This window comes from Carcharhinus amblyrhynchos, chromosome 20 (genome assembly GCF_965287045.1).
Source record: "Carcharhinus amblyrhynchos chromosome 20, sCarAmb.v2.hapA, whole genome shotgun sequence".
NCBI lineage: Eukaryota > Metazoa > Chordata > Chondrichthyes > Carcharhiniformes > Carcharhinidae > Carcharhinus > Carcharhinus amblyrhynchos.
The window spans coordinates 17,008,515-17,029,098 of record NC_137343.1 but is presented as its reverse complement, the minus strand read 5'-3'; the positions used below and the strand labels follow the sequence as shown (position 1 = coordinate 17,029,098).

Genomic DNA, 20,584 nt, shown 5'->3' with positions numbered 1-20,584 from the left:
GTCTCATTCCTTTAGCTGTTAATTATTTGTTGTGTATTGCACCGAGTAATCCAGCACATGCTCAGCTACATGATTGAACTAGCTTTATTGACAAAAGACAGGGTAGCAGAGACAATAATATTGCAAAACACACTACACTATTGTTGGGAACTTGTTCTAAATTTTGAATAAATTTTATTTACATTTTTCTTACTGCCTCTCATCTCTTTTGATCCAATTATCCTTTCCCTCACTTTATTTCACTTTCAGTACCTAATTTAACCTTGAATTCATTTTTTGGAACTAACACTTCCTGTTTCAAATTCTGCATTGCTCATTAATGTTCCTTCAATCTGATTGGTTAAGGATGTATCTTGGCTTGTTCTTATTTTCTACCCAGGACACTGATGTTTGGATAGCCTATTGACAGCAACTTTGTGTAAATCCACATGGAAAATAAATGGAGAAATGCAAGCCAATGCTCAAGGCAAAACCTGGCCCTGTATTCTCCTTCCATGGCAAAGTGCAAATGTGGCAGTCAGAACCTGCCAATCCATGGTCTCAAACCATTCCAAAGTCCTTCAAAGCTAATTAACTACATTTTTGAAGTGTGGTCACTGTTGTAATGTAGGAAGCTTGGAAGCAGATTTTTCTGTTTATGAGTGCTAATTGAGGGCTAAATAATGACCAAGATGCCAAAGAAAACTCTCTTGCTCATCTGCAACTGAGACATTTAAAATCTCATCTGAATGACGACATTTCCGGCAATGCAGTGCACCTCAGGATTGTCGTTCTGGATACTGTGCTCAAGTCTCTAGAATGGGATATGGACACTCAACCTTCTGACACACAAATTGCCTCATTGCCATGCTGTTTTGCCAAGATACAAACACATGCATACAATCTGAACAAGCAGACAGTTAACTGACAGATAAAAGGCCTCCAACAACATTGTTCACAATTAATCATGCATGTAAGGAATATGATGAAGCATTTTCTCAGATGTACCTTTTGCATTGTGTTAGTGTGAGCTTGCAGAATGCAGGAATCAACACTACATCATCATCACCTTGTAACAGTGCATGGATACTCCCACTCACTGCATCAGGAGGGTTGGTATCAGAGGGATACTGAGGCACCTTGCTGAAGTCCATTTAGTGCTCGGGCCTTCTCCAGGCACTTACCTCTATAAACCTTGACAGAGCCAAAGAAACAGGATTCCAGTCCAACATACAATAATGCAAAGTGCCCAATGTTGGGTGGCAGGAGGTAAGAGTGGAGGAAGCAAATCAGTTCTTTTATCCAAGCATCTGAGCTTGACGCATTTTCACAAGCATACCTCGTCCTGTCAATCTCTACAATTGGGTTACTGAACTGGGCACCTTTAGACAATGCAAAAAAATGGGAGAAGGCAGGAAATGGGAATGCACAAGAACCCGCTCCTTATACTGGATCAGTCTCCATGTGCCAGGCCCAGCTTGGTGGTAAGAAGTATCTGGCCTGCCCAAAACTTGATCTTCCAGTGCAATGAGCTGTCCACAGCTGAATGTTGCTGACATTGTCCTGGACTATATGCAGAGGGAAGCACCAATATTGGGACAGTCACCATAATGGGGAAAGGCCCTCATCACCACAATGTTTTTTCACCACAACCTTATGACCAGCACTAAGAATGAAAAGATAAATTCCAAGCATTTTCCAATAACTTCCCATTAAAATGGTGGCTAAATACTGTGAAGTTTCTTTGAAATTCCTTTCTCAGTGGATTTACACAATGTATTAAAGTCCTGGAAGTTTGCTGAGTGTTTCCTGTTATTTAGAAGTATTTTGAATACAGACCAAACAGAGACTAAAGCTACATTACCTGGTGTCAAACGTGTTTGTGCCCACGTCGTATTTATATGTTGGCCTGAAGTTGAGAGGACCTTCCTGAAATCCATTCAGCGCTGGCTCAATCGCTTTTGCAATGTTCAACTGTCAAAAGACAAGCAACATTGTTTACAAGCACAGCAGAAATGAAGCGCTAAAATTAATTTAACGCAGACTGATTGCTGCCAGCCTTGGCACCAGTCTCACTTTGAAAGACTACGGATTCCAAAATTTCAGCACATAATCTTGGGTGATTCTTCAGCACAGTGATGAGAATCTACTGCATTGTTAGCAATGCTGGATTTTAAATTGAGACATTAAACCAAAACCCCACTCACTTAGAACATAGAACATAGAACATTACAGCGCAGAACAGGCCCTTCGGCCCACGATGTTGCGCCGACCAGTTACAAAAACAATGACCCACTAGCCTATACCAATCCCTTTTCGTCCATAAACCTATCCAGAGATCTCTTAAACGCCCCCAAACTAGACGCATTTACAACCGCAGCAGGCAGGGCATTCCAATCCCTCACCACCCGCTGGGTAAAGAACCTACCCCTGACATCCGTCCTGTAGCTACCCCCCCTTAATTTAAAGCCATGCCCCCTCGTGCTAGCTTTCTCCATCCGAGGAAAAAGGCTATCACTATCCACCCTATCTAAACCTCTAATCATCTTATATGTTTCAATAAGATCCCCTCTTAGCCGCCTTCTTTCCAACGAAAACAACCCTAAATCCCTCAGTCTCTCCTCATAGGACCTCCCCACCATACCAGGCAACATCCTAGTAAACCTCCTCTGCACCCTCTCCAACGCCTCCACATCCTTCTTGTAATGCGGGGACCAGAACTGCACACAGTACTCCAAGTGCGGCCGCACTAGAGTAGTGTACAGTTGCAACATTACACTGCGACTCCTAAATTCAATCCCCCTACCAATAAACGCCAAGACACCGTACGCCTTCTTAACAACCTTATCTACTTGATTCCCAACTTTCAGGGATCTATGTACACACACACCTAGATCCCTCTGTTCATCCACACTATTCAAAGTCCTCCCGTTAGCCCTATACTCGACACATACTTCACAGGAGCCTGTTGACAATACCTGAAAAATAACGGGATTCTTCTGGTTGTTCGGCCACATTGATCCCTGAGATAACATTACCAAAGATAACTTGCTTACTGTTGTTTTGGGGATCTTTTGATATCAAGGCCCTTCAATTAAGGAGCCTGTTCACACTTTTACTGCATACAAATATTGGCCATGGATGTCTGTATTTAAAGTATTGTGAAGTGCGTCACAACACTGGTTAATGAAATATGATTTGTGTTTTCCTGTTAATTCCATGACATTTAGGATGAGGGGGCTACACTGGGTGTATATTTTGTTCAAATCCTATGTGGTTAAATTAAATTTAAAAGATTCTATTATAGAGTTAAATGAAGCTGGTGGAAGAAGGCTGCTGTTGAACAGTTGGGAAAATGGCTTCTTTCTGTGCTGAAGACTGAGTGTAATCTATGTAATTTCCAGACAACAACAACACTTACAATTCAAAATGACTGCATTATGAATTGTTTTGCCAGAACCTGATGATGTGAATGGTCCTGGGTAAATGCAAGTTCTTACCTCATTACACTGTTCTATAATGGTTGAGGTGAGAGCTTGGACTGAGTTGTACTCTCAGTCACAGCATAAATGAATGTGATAATGGTCTCCTCTGTTGTCAGTAAGGATCAAAATTGAATCAATTTGGAGGCTATCACAACCTAATTCCTATCAGATATGGGTCCACATCGGAAGCCTGTCTCAAATCTCAGTCAGGGCAGTTGGGGGAATGGAAAAAGATCACACAGGCACTTCAGAAACAGGCCTGAGACACAATGTTGAGGGAACATAGAGTGAGTGTTACTCTGCCTCCATCAGGGAGGGTTTCATTTAGCACAGCATGGGTATGGAAGAATATTCAATTCCCAGCACTCACATCCCTAAATTTGTTAAACATCAATTTATTATGAAGTTCAATAATAATTTAATATAAAGTGGTGTTGATGTCAAGGGCCCTTCAATTAAAGAGCCTATTCACATTTATAGTGCATACAAATGTAAACCATTAATGTCTGTATTTAAAGCACTGTAAAGTGTGTCACAACTTTGGTTAATGAAAGTGAACGATTTGTGTTTTCCTATTACTTTCATGACATTTAGAATGAGGGGATTGTATTAGGTATATGTTTTGTTCAAATCCTATGTGGTTAAAATAGAGTTAGAGATATTCAGTTAAGAAATATCTATAATTCTGGCTAATTAAATGAGAACTTTGGGTTCATGATTTATTTATTCTTACTCTCATGAATGTCAATCCCTGGAATGGGTCAGTAGGTAAACACATCACCAATAGAGGGTGCTCAGATTTCACAGGAGTGGCAGATGGTGCTCACACTTAACAATGGTGGTCAATCTTGAAGACCACCCAAAACTGATCGCGCACAGCCAAACCTCACTGTGCAATAAGAAAGTACTCACCGGTCATGGTACCAACAAATGGTTCCGAGAGCCAACCTGAGTATTGCCAAACCTGCTGAATAGTTCCAGCATTTTCCCTTTTTAATTTCCCACGGTCTAGGCTAAAGGAATGCTGGCCTTTATATCTAGAGGACTGGAATACAAGGACACAGAGGTTATGCTGCAGCTGTACAAAACCCTGGTTAGACCCCACTTGGGAGTATTGAGAGCAGACCTGGGCACCACACTTTAGGAAGGAAATATTGACCTTGGAGAGAATGCAGTATAGGTTTACAGATACCTGGACTTCAGGGGTTAAATTATGGAGGAAAGATTATACAAATAGGGCCTGTTTTCTCCAGAATTTAGAAGTTGAGAGTTGATCTGATCAAATTCTACAAGATATTAACTGGAAAAGACAGGGTAGATAAAGATAAGTTATTTCCAGTAGTTGGAGATTCTAGAATTCAGGACATAGTCTAAAAATTAGGGTCAGACCATTCAAGAACGATATTAGGAAGCACTTCTACACACAGAGGGTGGCAGGGGTTTGGTTTGATTTAATTTGATTTGATTTATTACTGTCACATGCATTAGTCTACAGCGAAAAATGTTGTTTCCTGCATGCTGTACAGACTAAGCATACCATTCATACAGAAGGAAACAAGACAGTGCAGAATGTAGTGTTACAGTCTTAGCTAGGGTGTAGAGGAAGATTGACTTAATGCAAAGTAGGTCCATTCAAAAGTCTGATGGCAACAGGGAAGAAGCTGTTCTCGAGTTGGTGGTATGTAACCTCAGACTTTCGAATATTTTTCCCAACGGAAGAAGGTGGAAGAGAGAATGTCCGGGATGCGTGACGCCCTTAAGTATGCTGGCTGGAACTCTCTTCCACAAATGACGGTTGCTATCTTTAAATCGGAGATAAATAATTTTTTGTTAAGCTAAGATATCAAGGGATATGGACCAAAGGGAGGTATATGGAGTTAGGCCACAAATCAGCCATGATCTCATTGAATGGTGGAACAGGCTCAAGAGGCTGAATGGCCTGTTCCTGTCTCTTTGCTTCTTCCCAGGAGTTCCGGAATGAAAGCTGAAAATATTAACTTTGAAATATTAACTCCTGTTTCTCTCTCTTCATATGCTGCCTGACCTGCCGAGTATTCATAGCGTTTTCTGTCTTTGTCAAACCATACCAACTTAGGATAAACAGTTCTCACACAAGTGCCAAAAGATTGATCGGGACTCTTGAATGTCAAAGAGGAAAATCGTGGAATGTTTCTGTGCTTTAATCATTTAGGGACAAGATTTCATTCCATGATTCTGCTGCCGCCTGCTGTCACAATTTTCTTTTGGGACATGGGTGTCACTGATAAAGGTCAGTATTTGTTGCTCATTTCTAATTACCCTTGCTCAGGTATTTCAGAGGGCAGTTAAGAGTTAACCACATTACTGTGGACCTGGAGACATGTACGCAAGAGCAGATAAGTTTGGGTTTTTATGTTATCATAGTCACCATTATTAATGGCTAGCTTCATATTCCAGATATATCAATTCCAATTAAAGTTAAAGCCCACCAGCTTTCATGGTGGGAGTTGAACCCATGTTCCTGTTAGCCTGGGCCTCTAGGTTGCTAGTCCAGTGATATTACCACTCTGCCATTATCTTCTGTTAAAAACACATGAAGAAAGGCTGTTTCCTTGTTCTGCAGGATGAGGGCATTGTGTACAATATCCACCCCCTGGTAAATCAGCACTTATGGATAGGGGAGAAAAGGGAAAAAAATAACTGAAGGTTATCATAATGTTAAAATAATTAAATCTTAGTTACTTCTGAACAAATCAGAAAATGAAACCTGGGTTCTAATGAAGATTCTACACCCGAGTTTTGTCTTCTTTTGCAGTGATTTCCTTTTTTTTCAGTCTGCTTTTTCAGTAAGGATCAGCCAGGAGGCTTTTGAATTTTCTATTTTTACAATTCCCAAAATGGACTCGTTGTCCTGACAACATGCCTATTTTTCAGGCTCTATTTCCTTGGGCAATGACAAGATGGGCAGCTCTGTGTCCATGATAGATTCCATTGAGGTAAAGGTTGGCCAAGAGCACAGAGAGGACAGACTGCACTGAGCAAATATTAACTCTTTGACCATCGCATTTGTGACTACCATTTCCCAATTTGAGAGACTTGAGGTTCCATTGCAGCCAATTTAATGAGCAATTGTTGTTGTGTTTTGCCTATTTATGAAACAGTACACAAAGATGTCCCATTGCTTGTACAGGCCAGAAAAGGTGACCCAAATTTCTGGGGACAATCATTAGCACACCCTGTATTCTACCCACTGAGCTTTCAAGTAGTGCCTGAGCATTTTTTTGTTTAAATCCTGGTAGATTTTATATTCATTTTAGTAAGGAATTAACCTCTTTTCATTTTTTAAAATTATATCCTATGCCAAACCCGCTCGCAACCAGGATTCAACAGAATAAAACTCTCACTTATCTTCCCACCCAATCTATTCAGTTCCTACTCAGCTGCCTACCTAGTATGGCATTTGCTAGTAAGTTGGCTTCTTTCAGTAAGGTTGCCGATGAGAACCAATTGGTGAGATTGTTATTCGCTCATTGAACACTAGGAACTGGGTTGAGATTGGTCTTAAGAGTGACAATCAGATTTTTGTCTCGCATTAGCCTGGGCTGGAGAGAAGTCTAGGACCTTGGGGCATGAAGTTAGCAGCAAGTTTTTTTTCTTATTTGTTCTGGGATCTGAGTGTCAGTGGCAAGGCCAACGTTTGTTGCTCATCCCTCATTGCCCTTGAACAGGTAGTAGTGAGTCACCTACAACTGATTGGCTTGCTAAGTCGTTTCAGAGGGCAGTTAAACGTCAACCACATGGTATAGCTGGGCTGGTTAGTCAGGAGATTTCATCCCTTGTAGGATATTTGTTAACCAGATGGGTTTTTGTAACAGTCTGTCAGTTTCACCATCATTAAAAATGAAACTGACACAATCTCCAGTGGCCATGTTGGGATTTGAACTTATGTCTCCAGACCATCAGTCAAGTCACTGATCGACTAATCCAGCAACACAAGCACAACACCACTGTCCTGTTGTGGGACTGGGCCACTTGTTCCCTGAACATACAATAACACACTGGGCCACAATGCTGGTACCGAATTTTGTAAGCCTTGTCATTGTAATAAGTTAGACAATGATGCTGGGTTTGAGGTTGCGGGCAAGAACGTTTATCTGATTGATCCTACCTGGTCTTTCTCCCACAGAGCAGCCAATTTGTTCTTCTCAATGGCATTTTTCACGAAGCGGATATCATACTGTTCGATTCGGAAGTTCAGATCACCAAACCAAAACACAACGCTGTACCAAAACAAAATACAACAGCTATTATGATTCACCATTGCTCTCCTGATCCCTAAAATCTTCCTTTTCTCCTAGACTCTTCCGAATTTCACAATCCTTACCGGCTCATTGTGCCGATCAGCCAGCAAGCTGGTAAGATCGCAAGAAAAGTAGAAAACAGAGTTCACAGCCGGTCTCTCATCTGATCAGCTTGGGCTGATTTTAATATTTAAATCTACATTTAAATATTATTAGTGAATACGGAGTTGTCCGGGCTCACTTGCCTTAATGACCTTGCTGGTGGAGATCCTCACTGGCAAGGATCACATACGGTCCCCAGAAATTGGGACCAGATGTGATAGTCTCGCCTGTGGGAGCAAAGGCAATTAAAGCCCTCTGGTGGTGGTGGTGGTGGTGGCAGTACCCCTTGGGCAGAGCCAGCCTGATACTGCCAACCTGGCATTACGTATCAGACACCCTGGCACCGCCAGCCTGGCACTCTGGCCATGCCCACCAGACATCAGATAGTGCCAAGGAGTGGGACATAAGGAGAGGGGGAGGCTGCATGTGGTGAACTGCACACTCCGTAATTGTGCATTCCAGGCAGCGATCAACCTGGGGAGGGGAGAAATTGGGGGCAGAGTTCAGCCAGGAGAGGGGTGAGCGGAGGTGACAATTTAAAGTGAGGGCATGGGGGGGAGAGGTGAAGGTGATTGGGGGTGGCAGAGGAGGGGTGGGTATGAATAGACTCTGTCCACTCCCCATACTGGTGCGACTCACACTTTGCCTCATTTTTTTTCTCTAAGTGTGATAAGATTTTAATTTTTCTCTCACTGAAAAAATAGGCATGATCATTTGCCATTTTCACACTTATTTAGAAGTTTTTTGCCAAGTTCGCCCCTCCCCCCACCCTCATCTTTATTTCTGATCCCACAACAGCTTTTATTCCCATCTTGTCTCTGTTACTTTCTCCCACCCTGTCTCACATCCTTGGCACCACTAAACCTGTGTTACTTTACACTTCCCTACCCAAACACCCTTTCCCTGCACACAGGTCTTCCAGCCTTTAGTCTAGAATTCTCCTCCAGCCCAGAATTCTCACCCAAGCTCTTCACCTTGCTAATAGAGCATCGTAGGGCTAACATAGCATCATAGGACAGCACAGAAGGATGCTATGTGGTTCAGTGAGCTGCCCCTTGTCTTCAAACCTGCTTGGACATAGAACATTACAGCGCAGAACAGGCCCTTCGGCCCAAGATGTTGCGCCGACCAGTTAAAAAAAAACAACAATGACCCACTAACCTAAACCAATCCCTTTTCGTCCATAAACCTATCCACAGACCTCTTAAACGCCCCCAAACTAGGCGCATTTACAACTGCAGCAGGCAGGGCATTCCAATCCCTCACCACCCTCTGGGTAAAGAACCTACCCCTGACATCTGTCCTATAACTACCCCCCCTTAGTTTAAAGCCATGCCCCCTCGTGCTAGATTTTTCCATCAGAGGAAAAAGGCTATCACTATCCACCCTATCTAAACCTCTAATCATCTTATATGTTTCAATAAGATCCCCTCTTAGCCGCCTTCTTTCCAGCGAAAACAACCCCAAATCCCTCAGCCTCTCCTCATAGGATCTCCCCTCCATACCAGGCAACATCCTGGTAAACCTCCTCTGCACCCTCTCCAAAGCCTCCACATCCTTCCTGTAATGTGGGGACCAGAACTGCACACAATACTCCAAGTGCGGCCGCACCAGAGTTGTGTACAGTTGCAACATAACGCTACGACTCCTAAATTCAATCCCCCTACCAATAAACGCCAAGACACTGTATGCCTTCTTAACAACCTTATCTACTTGATTCCCAACTTTCAGGGATCTATGTACACATACACCTAGATCCCTCTGCTCCTCCACACTATTCAAAGTCTTCCCGTTAGCCCTATACTCAACACATCTGTTATTCCTACCAAAGTGAATTACCTCACATTTCTCTGCATTAAACTCCATCCGCCACCTCTCGGCCCAGCTCTGCAACCTGTCTAAGTCTTCCTGCAAACTATGACACCCTTCCTCACTATCTACCACACCTCCGACTTTGGTGTCATCAGCAAATTTACTGATCCACCCAACTATACCCTCATCCAGATCATTAATAAAAATCACAAACAGCAGTGGCCCCAACACAGATCCCTGAGGCACACCACTTGTAACCGACACTGCCTCTTGGAGGCACACCACTTGGACACTGCCTCTTCCATTAACATCTGAATGTCCTTTATCCTCCTCCCAAAAGGCACTGAATAAAGGATTTGTTCTGAGGGGTGAGGTTGACACTTACTCATGATCAAGGACCCCACTGGCAACCGGCCCATTGAACTGCTGCAGCTGTAGAATACTCTCAAAGTTGTCCATTCTCTGTTCAGAGTTCTCCATGTGAGCCGGCAAATGGCAGTTGAGGAAACAAATCATGTGACCACACAGAGACAGTCTGGCACTGACCCCTCCCTTGTTCCCCTATGGCAATGATGAAAAAAGTTGGTTATTCACATGGCCGTGGTATCACCAGGTTACAGAGGAACCATTGCACAGAGCCATTCACTGACTGTGGATGAAGGATCTGATTGTGATGGCATCCTGCTTTTCCATTGAAAATGCAGCCGGATGGGATTTCCAACCACCAATTGCTCAACATGTAGTCCCATCCCAAATCACGGGGTGACATTGGGGATGGGCAGCCAGTGGTTCCTTAACAGACTGAGCAGTAAACATAATATCAATCTTATCCCTCTGCCATTTTAGGCTAACTGACCCCCTAGCTCAGATTGAAAATCCTTGACCTCTGAAGTGTTTGGGGCTTTCAGAAGGTCCAGTATGGAATCACTGCCTGCTCCTAGCAAGTGTGGCTCCTGTGGTTCATTCAGCTAATCTGCTGCAGTAGAATTCCTCAGGGCAACTGGGATTGTCCCTCAGACACAGCCCAAAAGTTGGATGCAGAATCAAAGGAGAATGACCACAGTCTCTTCTCACCTCTCCCAAAATATGCTCCCATACTGGTGATCCATCCTCCCATAGTGATCCGAGTGATACACAGTGATCCACCGAGTGTCAGACAGTGATCCACCGAGTGTCGAATCGTGAGCCACCAAGTGTCGGACCGTGAGTCATGGAGTAATTGATAGTGAGTCATCAAGTAAACATTTAACTTCCAGTGCCAAATCAATCTCAAAAAAATTAAAATGTACAAACACACATGCTGTCTCCCTGTCACTTCCTTCTCAGTATGGGCTGTATACACAACATGATATTGTCAAGTCTACATCAAAGAATAGATTAACCATCTACAGACAACAATTAGAGAATGGGTTCATGTTCATGGACTGAATGAGCTGATTATGATATCAGATGACAATAAAACAATGTGGGTAGGATATGAATGAACAGCATCATGAATTGTTTCTGACCTTATGCACTAAAACAAAACTATGAATGATTGTATGACTGAGCAGGGTTAATTGAAGAGCAGCAATCTCAATGAGATGTTCTGAAGCAATTTCAAATTGCCACAGTACTTTCTATTCCCTCTTTGCAAAATGAGATTGCTTCTGATCTTTGGTGTGGGAGTCGAGGTTTACATTTTCCAGAGGCTGGGATTATTTTCTGGACGTTTCTGGCAATGATTGGAGTTTGTGCTGAAACTAAAAAAGAGTGTGACCAAAACAGGTTTACAAGCTGATAACCAGCACTTGTTTAACTAGTTAATCAGTGTTAGTTTTAAATACTGCTTTCTACAGCTTGCCTCACAATTTAGTTGGTCAATGTATACATGTTCCTGCATTATATTAGAAAGATCAAGTTTTACAAGCCTATGCTGACTTAATTAGTGGTGATATAGTTGGCCTCAGGACCAACTGGTTCTGCAGAGGGTAAAATCAGCTAGTGGACATGGAGAACCATTGCAGCTCTCTTCCTCATGTCAAGCTTGGCTGTGATACTCTAAGGTGAAACTGTTACCTCACCCTAAGTGATTAGACTCATGGTCATTTAGTCAAGGCATTGAAAGAACCTTGACACCAGTGAAGTTGTATTCCAGTACCCTCAGGGGTGAGGTGATAAAAAGGAGGCACGGGGCAAAGTACAGAGCGACCACCCCACCATCTTTGACCTGACTGATCATTTTTAGAAGGTGAAGATTGTGATTTGTGACAGAGAAAGATCAGACAATTCCTTTAAATCCAAGGTTTTTACTCATCAGGACTTTGAGGCTTACCCAGTATCCACCAAGCCCAGTTCTGGTGCAGTCAGTTTGGATGTCCTGCAGATTAGGAAGGAGATAGTACTTGGCAAACACGAGGAGTAGCTGCCCCTGCATCCTCTCGGAGGTCACCTAAAACCAGGAGACACAAATACAATATATCTGCTCAATATTACAATGCAAAATGCAGTATCTTCTATTTAGCATAGAAATATCATCTAAGTGGAGTAACTGAGACAAAAATGAAAGAGGTAATTGGTGAAAGGGATAGTTTTTCAGGAAGATCTAAAATGAAGGCAGGGAGGTGTAGGAGTTTAGGGAATAAATTTGAGGGAGTGGGGCATAGGCAGCTGGTTGCCAATAGTGGGGGGAGACAGGGAGGGGATTGTAAGACAGCAGAGTTAAAGATTCAGAGGGCAGAGGTCAAGTGTACAGTTTTGGTTGAGCTGATGAAGCTAACAAAGGGTTGGTTTGGTGAGAATTGAAGTCTGAAGATGTTAAGCAGCACAGATGAGGGATGACCACAGACAGAAGCAGAATCAGGTGATTTTACAGAGAGTATCTTTGTAACAGAGGGAATATTGAGGTCAGAAACGTAGTCTTGTTTCAATCAGGACACTGAAGTTGTGGGAAGTCTGATTCAGCCTGAGACAATGGATAAGAAGAGGATAGAATCAGTGGTCAGAATAAGGAGTTCATGGTGGAATCCCAGGACAATAGATCTCAATTTTACCAACTTTTAACTGGAGAATGTTATGACTCATCTAACACCAGAGGTCAGAAAAGCAGTCTGACAGGTGTTACAATCCCAACAGAAATTGATGACCTTTAAAAAGATATTTGAATTTCCAGTGACTGACTGGAAAGGCCAGACAACAAGATTTCAATTTTTAAGACTTTTACTCGACAAAGAAACTAACAGCAACATCGGCTAAACACTGTTTCAATTACCATCTTATATTCTAGATTACAGAAGCGTTTCCCCATTTAACTTTTAAAACAATCAAAAATCCCCTTCCATTATTTCATCGCTTAAGTGACACTTCATTTTTTACAAACTAGTCCAACGCTATCTTCAGTTCCTGATAGCATGCTTCTATTTTCCTTTTCCAGTCAGATAATTTCTAATGTACAAACTTACTTTCACAGTGAGAATTATTCTGAAGAGTCCTTCCTTCAGCCAAAGTTAGGCAATTGTTTTAGCCTTATTTAAATTCTCATGAACTTGGTCTCTTCAATCTGAGTGTGAGCTCCTTCCTGCATTCTGCATGGTGAACAATACAGACTAGCTGCCTCTATGTGTCGGCTTTTCCTCTCAGATTCTTGCAGACTGACCATGTCTGACAGGTTCAGGAATATCTTTCTGAAACCCTCTAAGCCAATTCTACTCTGGCTTTCCAGGCAATGGGAATCACAAATGTTCAAGTAGTAGGACTAATTAGCTATCCCTGGATCCCCCACAACTATCTTGAAATTAAATAAACAGTTTATTTAATTATAAAACCTGATATTCCTAATACTTCCCTATGAGACTTGGAGATCAACGGTCCATCCATCATCAGCACAGGTAGTTCCAAAAGTTAGCAAACTTATAAACTTCCTATTTGTCACACAGAACAGAGGATACAGCAAGTAAAGAGCTATGTGGTGTAAGTATTTACAGGTAAGGTAGAGTAATGGATATATTACAAGATTACCAATCCAAAAGTTTAGGTTAACAACCTAGAGATTGATGAGTTCAAATTGAGCAATGGCAGTCTAAAAATATGAATTCGGTTTGGGTTAAGTCTTGAATTCAAAGCTGGTATCAGTGACCGTGAAGCTATTAGATTGTCAGAAAGTCCCAGCAGGTTCACTAATGTCCTTTTACCTGGTCTGGCCAAAACATGACAAACGACATGATTGGCTCCTGTCTTCCCCTGGCAGCTTCAGTGATGGGCAATAAATGCCAAACGTGTCAAGAATGCCTACATCCAAAGCACGCAGGTATTTACTCATTTATTAGTGTCACAAGTAGGCTTACATTAATGCTGTAATGAAGTTACTGTGAGAATTCCTTAGTTACCACACTCTAGTGCCTATTTGGGTACACTGAGGGAAAACTTAGCATGGCCAACGCACCTAAGCAGTGCATCTTTCAGACTGTGGGAGGAATGTTGCCTGGCATGGGGGGACTGGGTTACGAGGAGAGATTGAAGAAACTGGGGCTATTCTCCTTGGAAAGACGGAGATTGAGAGGGGACATGATAGAAGTATATAAGATACTGAAGGGAATAGATAGAGTTAATAGTGAGAGACTGCTCCCTAGACTGGGTACGAACACGAGAGGTCATCATTTAAGGGTGAGGGGGGGGGGAGGTATAATTTGGAGGTGAGAAGAAGGTTCTTTACGCAGAGAGTTGTGGGGGTCTGGAATGCGCTACCGAGTAGGGTGGTGGAGGCAGGAACGTTGGACTCGTTTAAGATGCAGTTAGATAGGCACATGAGTGAAACGAGAATGGAGGGATATGGTAGGGGCTATTAAATAGGGTTAAACCTCGGGAGACACCGGAAGGGCAGGCTGTATGATAAATATTTTTTGTCTTTATTCCACAGGCGGAGGTCCACCTCGCGTCAAGCGAGGGGCATGCACACGGCGGGTCGTGCGTGGGCTGCTCTTGGAAGTCCAGGAGTGGCCTAATACTTCATGTCGGTGTGTGTGCTTGATCCTGGACCGGTAGACGGGCGCCGCAACAGCTCAGTGACTAGCACTGCTGGCTGTGCAGACACATGGATTTGGGCCTGTGTCTGTGGGAGTTTGCGCATTCTCCCTGTGGATGCGTGGGTTTCCTCCGGGCGCTCCGGTTTCCTCCCACACCCCAAAGATGTGCTCTTAGGCTAATCGGTTTTTACCAAATTGACACTATTTCTTCCCTGAATCTGACTGAGTAGGGTCCCATTCGTAGACATGCAGGGTAGAATAGGTGTAGGGTGATGCGGCGGCGCGGGCTCGTTGGGCCGAAGGGCCTGTTTCCCGTGCTGGGTTGTTCTTTGTTTTGTTTGAAACCGGAGCACCCGGAAGAAACCCACGTAGACACAGGGAGAACTCTGCACTGACAGTAACCCAAGCCGAAATTCAAACCCAGGTCCCTGGTGATGTGAGGCAGCAATGCTAACCACAGCAAGTAATTAGGAAATCTAATAAAATGTTATAATTTATTGTGTGGGGAATTGAATACAGAAGTAGAGACGTTATGCTTCAGTTGTAGAAGGCACTAGTGATACCACGTTTGGAACAGAAAGGTTATGCTCACTGTCCCTGGCACTGTGAGGCAGCAATGTTAACCACAGCAAGTAATTAGGAAATCTAATAGAATGTTACGATTTATTGTGTGGGGAATTGAATACAGAAGTAGAGAAGTTATGTTTCAGTTGTAGAGGACTACATTTGGAGTACAGTGTACAGTATTGGTCATCTTGTTAAAAAAATGATATAAATGTGTTGGAAGCAGTTCAGAGAAGGTTTGCCAGACTTAATGCCTGGAAAGAGTGGGTTGTCTTATGAGGAAAGGTTTGATAAGCTAGATTTGTATCCACTGAAGTTTAGAAGCAGTTTGATTGAAATGTAAAAAATCCTGAGGGGTCTTGAGAGGATGGATATGGAGAGGATATTTCCTCTTGAGGAAAGAATCTAAAAACTGGGGTCACTCTTTAAAAATAAGGGGTCGCCCATTTAAAATAGAAATGAAATGACATTTTATTCACTCAGTGGGTCATGAGTCTCTGGAACTCTTTTCCTGAAAATGTGGTGGAAGCAGAGTCTTTGAACATTTTTAAGGCAGAGATGGATAAATTCTTGGTATGCAAGTGGATGAGAGGATATTGGGGGTAGGTGGGATGCAGATTTGAGGTTAGCCAGGATATTATTAATGGCAGAGCAGGTTCGAGGAGGCAAATGGCTTGCTTCTGCTCCTTGCTCAGATACTTATATGAAGCAACAGGGCTTATATCTTTATAAACTTACCAGCACGTAACCAAAGGGACTCAGTGTATCCATAAAGAGCTCACTCCATTGGTCAGTGAAGATAGCATCCTTCAATCTTTTGTTTATCATTGAGTTCACTTCCTGCAAACTTCAAACAGAAAAAGATTGTTACCAAATTCTTTCAAAGGAATTAATTGTTTTTCCAATTCTCTCTCTTCCTCTCCTGAAAGTGATCCCTTTGCCACAATCAATAGGTGCTGTCAGCCTTCTGCTGCCTCCAACCACGTGACTTTTCTTGACGTGTGTGTTAGTTGATTCTGGGTGAATATTATTGCTGAATCTGATCTTCCTGAAGTTCACTCGGCTAGAAACAGAAAATCAAATCTGTCAGACTTCCCTACCTTGATCACTGCATGTGACTCTCACAGGACATTCTGAATGTTGGATGAGATAGGAATCGGGTCACAGAATATTCAAATCTCGCCAACATGACATCACATCAACAAGTTAACAACAGGCTTGAAAGATGAGATTCAGTTGAGGGGATCTCTCTGGGGGAGCAAAGGTAAGTAATAGTTTCTGGGGAAGAAGGACATGCCCAACAGGAGTATATTCCCACAGTGATGTGCAAGAGGAAGGGGGAGAAAGAGGGGAGAGAGAGAGAGAGCCCCTAAAGATAGCGACAATGGGGGAGGAGCCCCTGATGATTGTTCAGAGGGGTGTTGAGGAGCTCCAGTTCAATGCTGATCGGGGCTTCCTTTAAAAAGAGCGCCCTGATCTCAGGCCCCACCTCACTAGCTCTTTTTCTTTATTCTGAGAGGTTCAAAATCAGGAGTGAGAACTAGACTGTGCAGCTAGAGAGCCAGTTTTCAATCTGGATTGACATTTTGAAAAGCTATGGTCAGATTCCACCCAACCTTTCAGTCTATACCCTGTTCAGGAGTTTACTCACACTACATCTTACAATATCTGTTGTCAACTTTCATGGAGGACCCAAAAAGCCTTTCTCCACACTAACTGGGTGTTACCAAGAGATCTATTACATTTGCCATCAATCAGTGTCTCCTGGGAGAGATATCTTAAGTGGCAGGCTTCAACTACTTATATGAATCTTGTTACATTTGCACAAAATGCCAATAAAAAAAATAGGATTCCAGAGGAGGTAAACAGAAGTTTGGAGAGTTGATTTCCTCCCAAGATAGGCTACTGGGCTGGTGGAGACACTCTTGCTATGAGAGATAATCAGCTTGGTGAAATAGAGCAGACCAAGACCATTACCAGGGCACTCTTGTGAAACAGGAGACAACCAGAATCTCCTTCACACTACCACTAGATGTTCTCCTCAAATATTCTTATTTTATGCTATCCTATCTGCAGATCTATCATTGCAATAAGGATGCAAAGGATGATAGTAAGGAAGAGAATGATGCTGACAATGCCATGCAACAGGCCCTGGAGTGAAACAGAGCACCCAACACTCTCAATGTCATTCTCATGCACTACCTCAAATACCTCCAACAGGAACAAAGAAAAAAAGACTTGTAATTAATTAGCACTGTTCACAACCTCAGAAGGTGCCAAACAAGCCCATAACCAATGAAATAATTTTGAAACATAAACACCGTTATAATAGCCAATTTGCACACAGCAAGCTCCCACTAACTATAATAATGGTAATGAGCAGATCTTTTGGGTTCTTTTAGGTATTGTTTGAGGTACAAATATTGGCTGGACAACAGGAAAACTGTCCACCTGAAAGAGTAGATGAGTCCTCGTTTAACAACTAACCTCCCACAGTGCAACACTTCCTCAATCAGGACAGATGGTGGAATTTGAATTCAATTAAAAAAAATCTGGAATTAAGAATCTAGTGATGATCATGAAACCACTGTCAATTGTCGAAAAACCCCACCCGGTTCACTAATGTCCTTTAGGGAAGCAAATCTGCCACCCTTAACTGGTCTGTCCCGCATGGGACTCCAGAGCCACAGCAATGTGGTTGACTCTCAACTGCTCTTGGGCAACTAGGGATGGACAATGAATGCTTGCCAGCCCGCGACGCCTCTGTCCCACAAAGGAATAAAAAAAAATGCTGGAGATTCATGAAGCAATGGTGGGAGTGGATATTTCATCTCACCAGCAATATATAGTGATAGCCCTTTTAAAATAATTGACAAAACAAAATCCAGGGCAGAAAGATTTTTAACACAAAGTTATTATATTCTAGAATGCATTGCCTGAAAGGGTGCTGGAAGCAGTCTGTAACACATTTCAGAAGAGAAATGAACATATATTTTCAAAAAATTAGCAACAGTACAGGGAAAGAACAGGGTGTGGGACTAATTGGATAGCTCTTTCAAAAAGCTAGGACAGATATGATGGGCTGAATGTTTTTTTCTGTGCTGTATGATCTCATGATTTCCAAACATGATGTGAATGAAGACATAATATTGTGTGCCTGAATGTGACAGGTGCAAGATGTGCTGCAAGGGTGGATATTGTAAGAAAATCCTTTGCTTCCTTCTTAGCATCTTTCCTTCCAATCCTCGCCAACAACAATAGATTGGAAATATGTTGCACAGTTGAGCAGGTGGCATCAAACAACAGGAAATCAGGCCCATCACCTCCATCCACTCAAATCAGCTCGAGGTATAAAACTATCTACGGGGAGTAGGTAATATATAGTATTGTGCTGCAGTCACATGCATTGTGACCTGCCAAGAGACCACAGGGTAGAGATTTGTCATCTACTTGCTGTGAAGAAACATGTAATTATTTTTAATATTTTGCACTTATTATGTTATTCAGTGCAGCAGGCATATTATATATATATATATATATATATATATATAGATCTGTGTGTGTGTGTGTGTGTGTGTGTGTGTGTGTGTGTGTGTGTGTGTAATTTAATTAAACTGAAGACAGCTGGGCTGCAAGGTTTAGAACATCAAAGAGGTCTACGTGTGAAAGGCATACACGAAGTAATTATGGCTATGCTGAATTTTCTACAGTAAATAAGCCATTGATAGAAATTTGCGTTAGGAGATAAAGAAGGTTTTGTTGTTTAGCTGTTAAATTTCAAAGCAAAGTAAACAGGATACAAAACTTGGAAACGGTCATAAATAAATGGGAAAGATCATAAATAAATAAATAAGACAAGGTTATTCAATTTTACTTGACCTGAAAGTGGGACAACAGGAATAGCATAAAGGATTTTTAAATTCGGGAAAGTTAAGTTTCAAACAAGGGCTGAGGAAAATAGAATAAGGAGAGATGTGAGAGTTGTGTGGGAAGTGGCCATGTAAGTGCTCCTGAAGTGTGCTCAGCGATGGAGGAGACCTGTGAAGAGGAAAAGTAAAGCATATTCAGCCAAACAAGAAAAGTGTCTGTTTTCAGAAAGCAGTTTTGATTCAAAATTTCTTGAATTTCCATAGCAGAGTGGAAATAAAAGTGAGAAGTCCTATATCATGCTTTTCCTACAGCAAGAGTGGGTCTGTTTTGTTATATTTGCACCTGATTTTTATAGTTAAGTATGAGGAATTATTGCCGAAAGAGGTGTTTATTTTGTGAGTTTAACCAAAGAGGAAATTTTTTGGGGGGAATGCTTTGCAAACATAATTTTAACTGTGTAAATGTAATCTTGTGTATTTAAGTTTTCTTTTCTTAATAAATGTTTTAATTTAATATTTAAAATACCCTCAAGTGTTATTGGAATTTGTGCTTCTGAGTTCATTACACACGTCTTATAATCAAAATACAAAAAGAAAAGACTTGTGATAAACTTGCCAAGTTTCTCTTTGGGATTTGGTTTGAAAAATATAAAATTCTGACAGGGCTAGACAGACTGGGTGCAGGGATTTTGTTTCCTCTGGATGGGCGGTCTAGAACGAGGGGTCTCAGTCTCAGGATACGAGAGAGGCAATTTAGGACTCAAATTAGGAGAAATTTCTTCACACAGAGAGTGGTGAACCTGTGGAATTCTCTACCACAGAGGGCTGTCGCGGTTAAGTCACTAAATAAATTTAAGAAGGAAATAGATAGATTTCTAGACTCTAAACATGTCAAGGGGTCTGGAGAGAGAACAGGAGTATGGCATTGAGATAGAGGATCAGTCATAATCATATTGAATGGTGGAGCAGATTTGAAGGACCAAATGGCCTATGTCTGTTCCTATTTTTGTGTGGCAATTACCATCTGCCAGATCACAACGCTGCACGATCAAGATTGCTGGCATAGTGGATAGTAAAGGTTATCTAGGATTACATGAGGATCTTGGTCAATTAGACCAGTGGGCTGATGAATGGCAGATGCAGTTTAATTTAGATAAATGCAAGGTGATGCACTTTGGTGGATTGAACCAGAATAGGACTTATTCAATTAATGGTAGGGCACTGGGGAGAGTTATGGAACAAAGAAATCTAGGGATATAGGTTCATAGCTCCTTGAAAGTGGAGTCGCAAGTGGACATGGTGGTGAAGAAGGCATTCAGCATGCTTGGTTTCACTGGTCAGAACACTGAATACAGGAGTTGGGATGTCTTGTTGAAGTTGTACAAGACATTGGTAAGGCCACACTTGGAACACTATGTACATTTCTAGTCACCCCATTATAGAAAGGATATTATTAAACTAGAAAAAGAGTGCTGAAAAGATTTACTAGGGTG

General features: G+C 42.1%; 1 protein-coding gene across 3 annotated transcripts in view; it reads right to left on the bottom strand.

Moving 5' to 3' along the window:
- Positions 1-20,584, bottom strand: part of inpp5jb (inositol polyphosphate-5-phosphatase Jb) — a 90,376-nt gene that overhangs the window by 12,000 nt on the left and 57,792 nt on the right. For all 3 annotated transcript variants that reach the window (XM_080208172.1, XM_080208174.1, XM_080208173.1), the window contains 5 exons: positions 15,961-16,069; positions 11,973-12,089; positions 10,044-10,219; positions 7,612-7,723; positions 1,844-1,953 (listed from right to left, as the gene is read on the bottom strand). In XM_080208172.1, the coding sequence (XP_080064298.1) occupies positions 1,844-1,953; positions 7,612-7,723; positions 10,044-10,219; positions 11,973-12,089; positions 15,961-16,069 (624 nt within the window). The remainder of the gene's footprint in view (positions 1-1,843; positions 1,954-7,611; positions 7,724-10,043; positions 10,220-11,972; positions 12,090-15,960; positions 16,070-20,584) is intronic.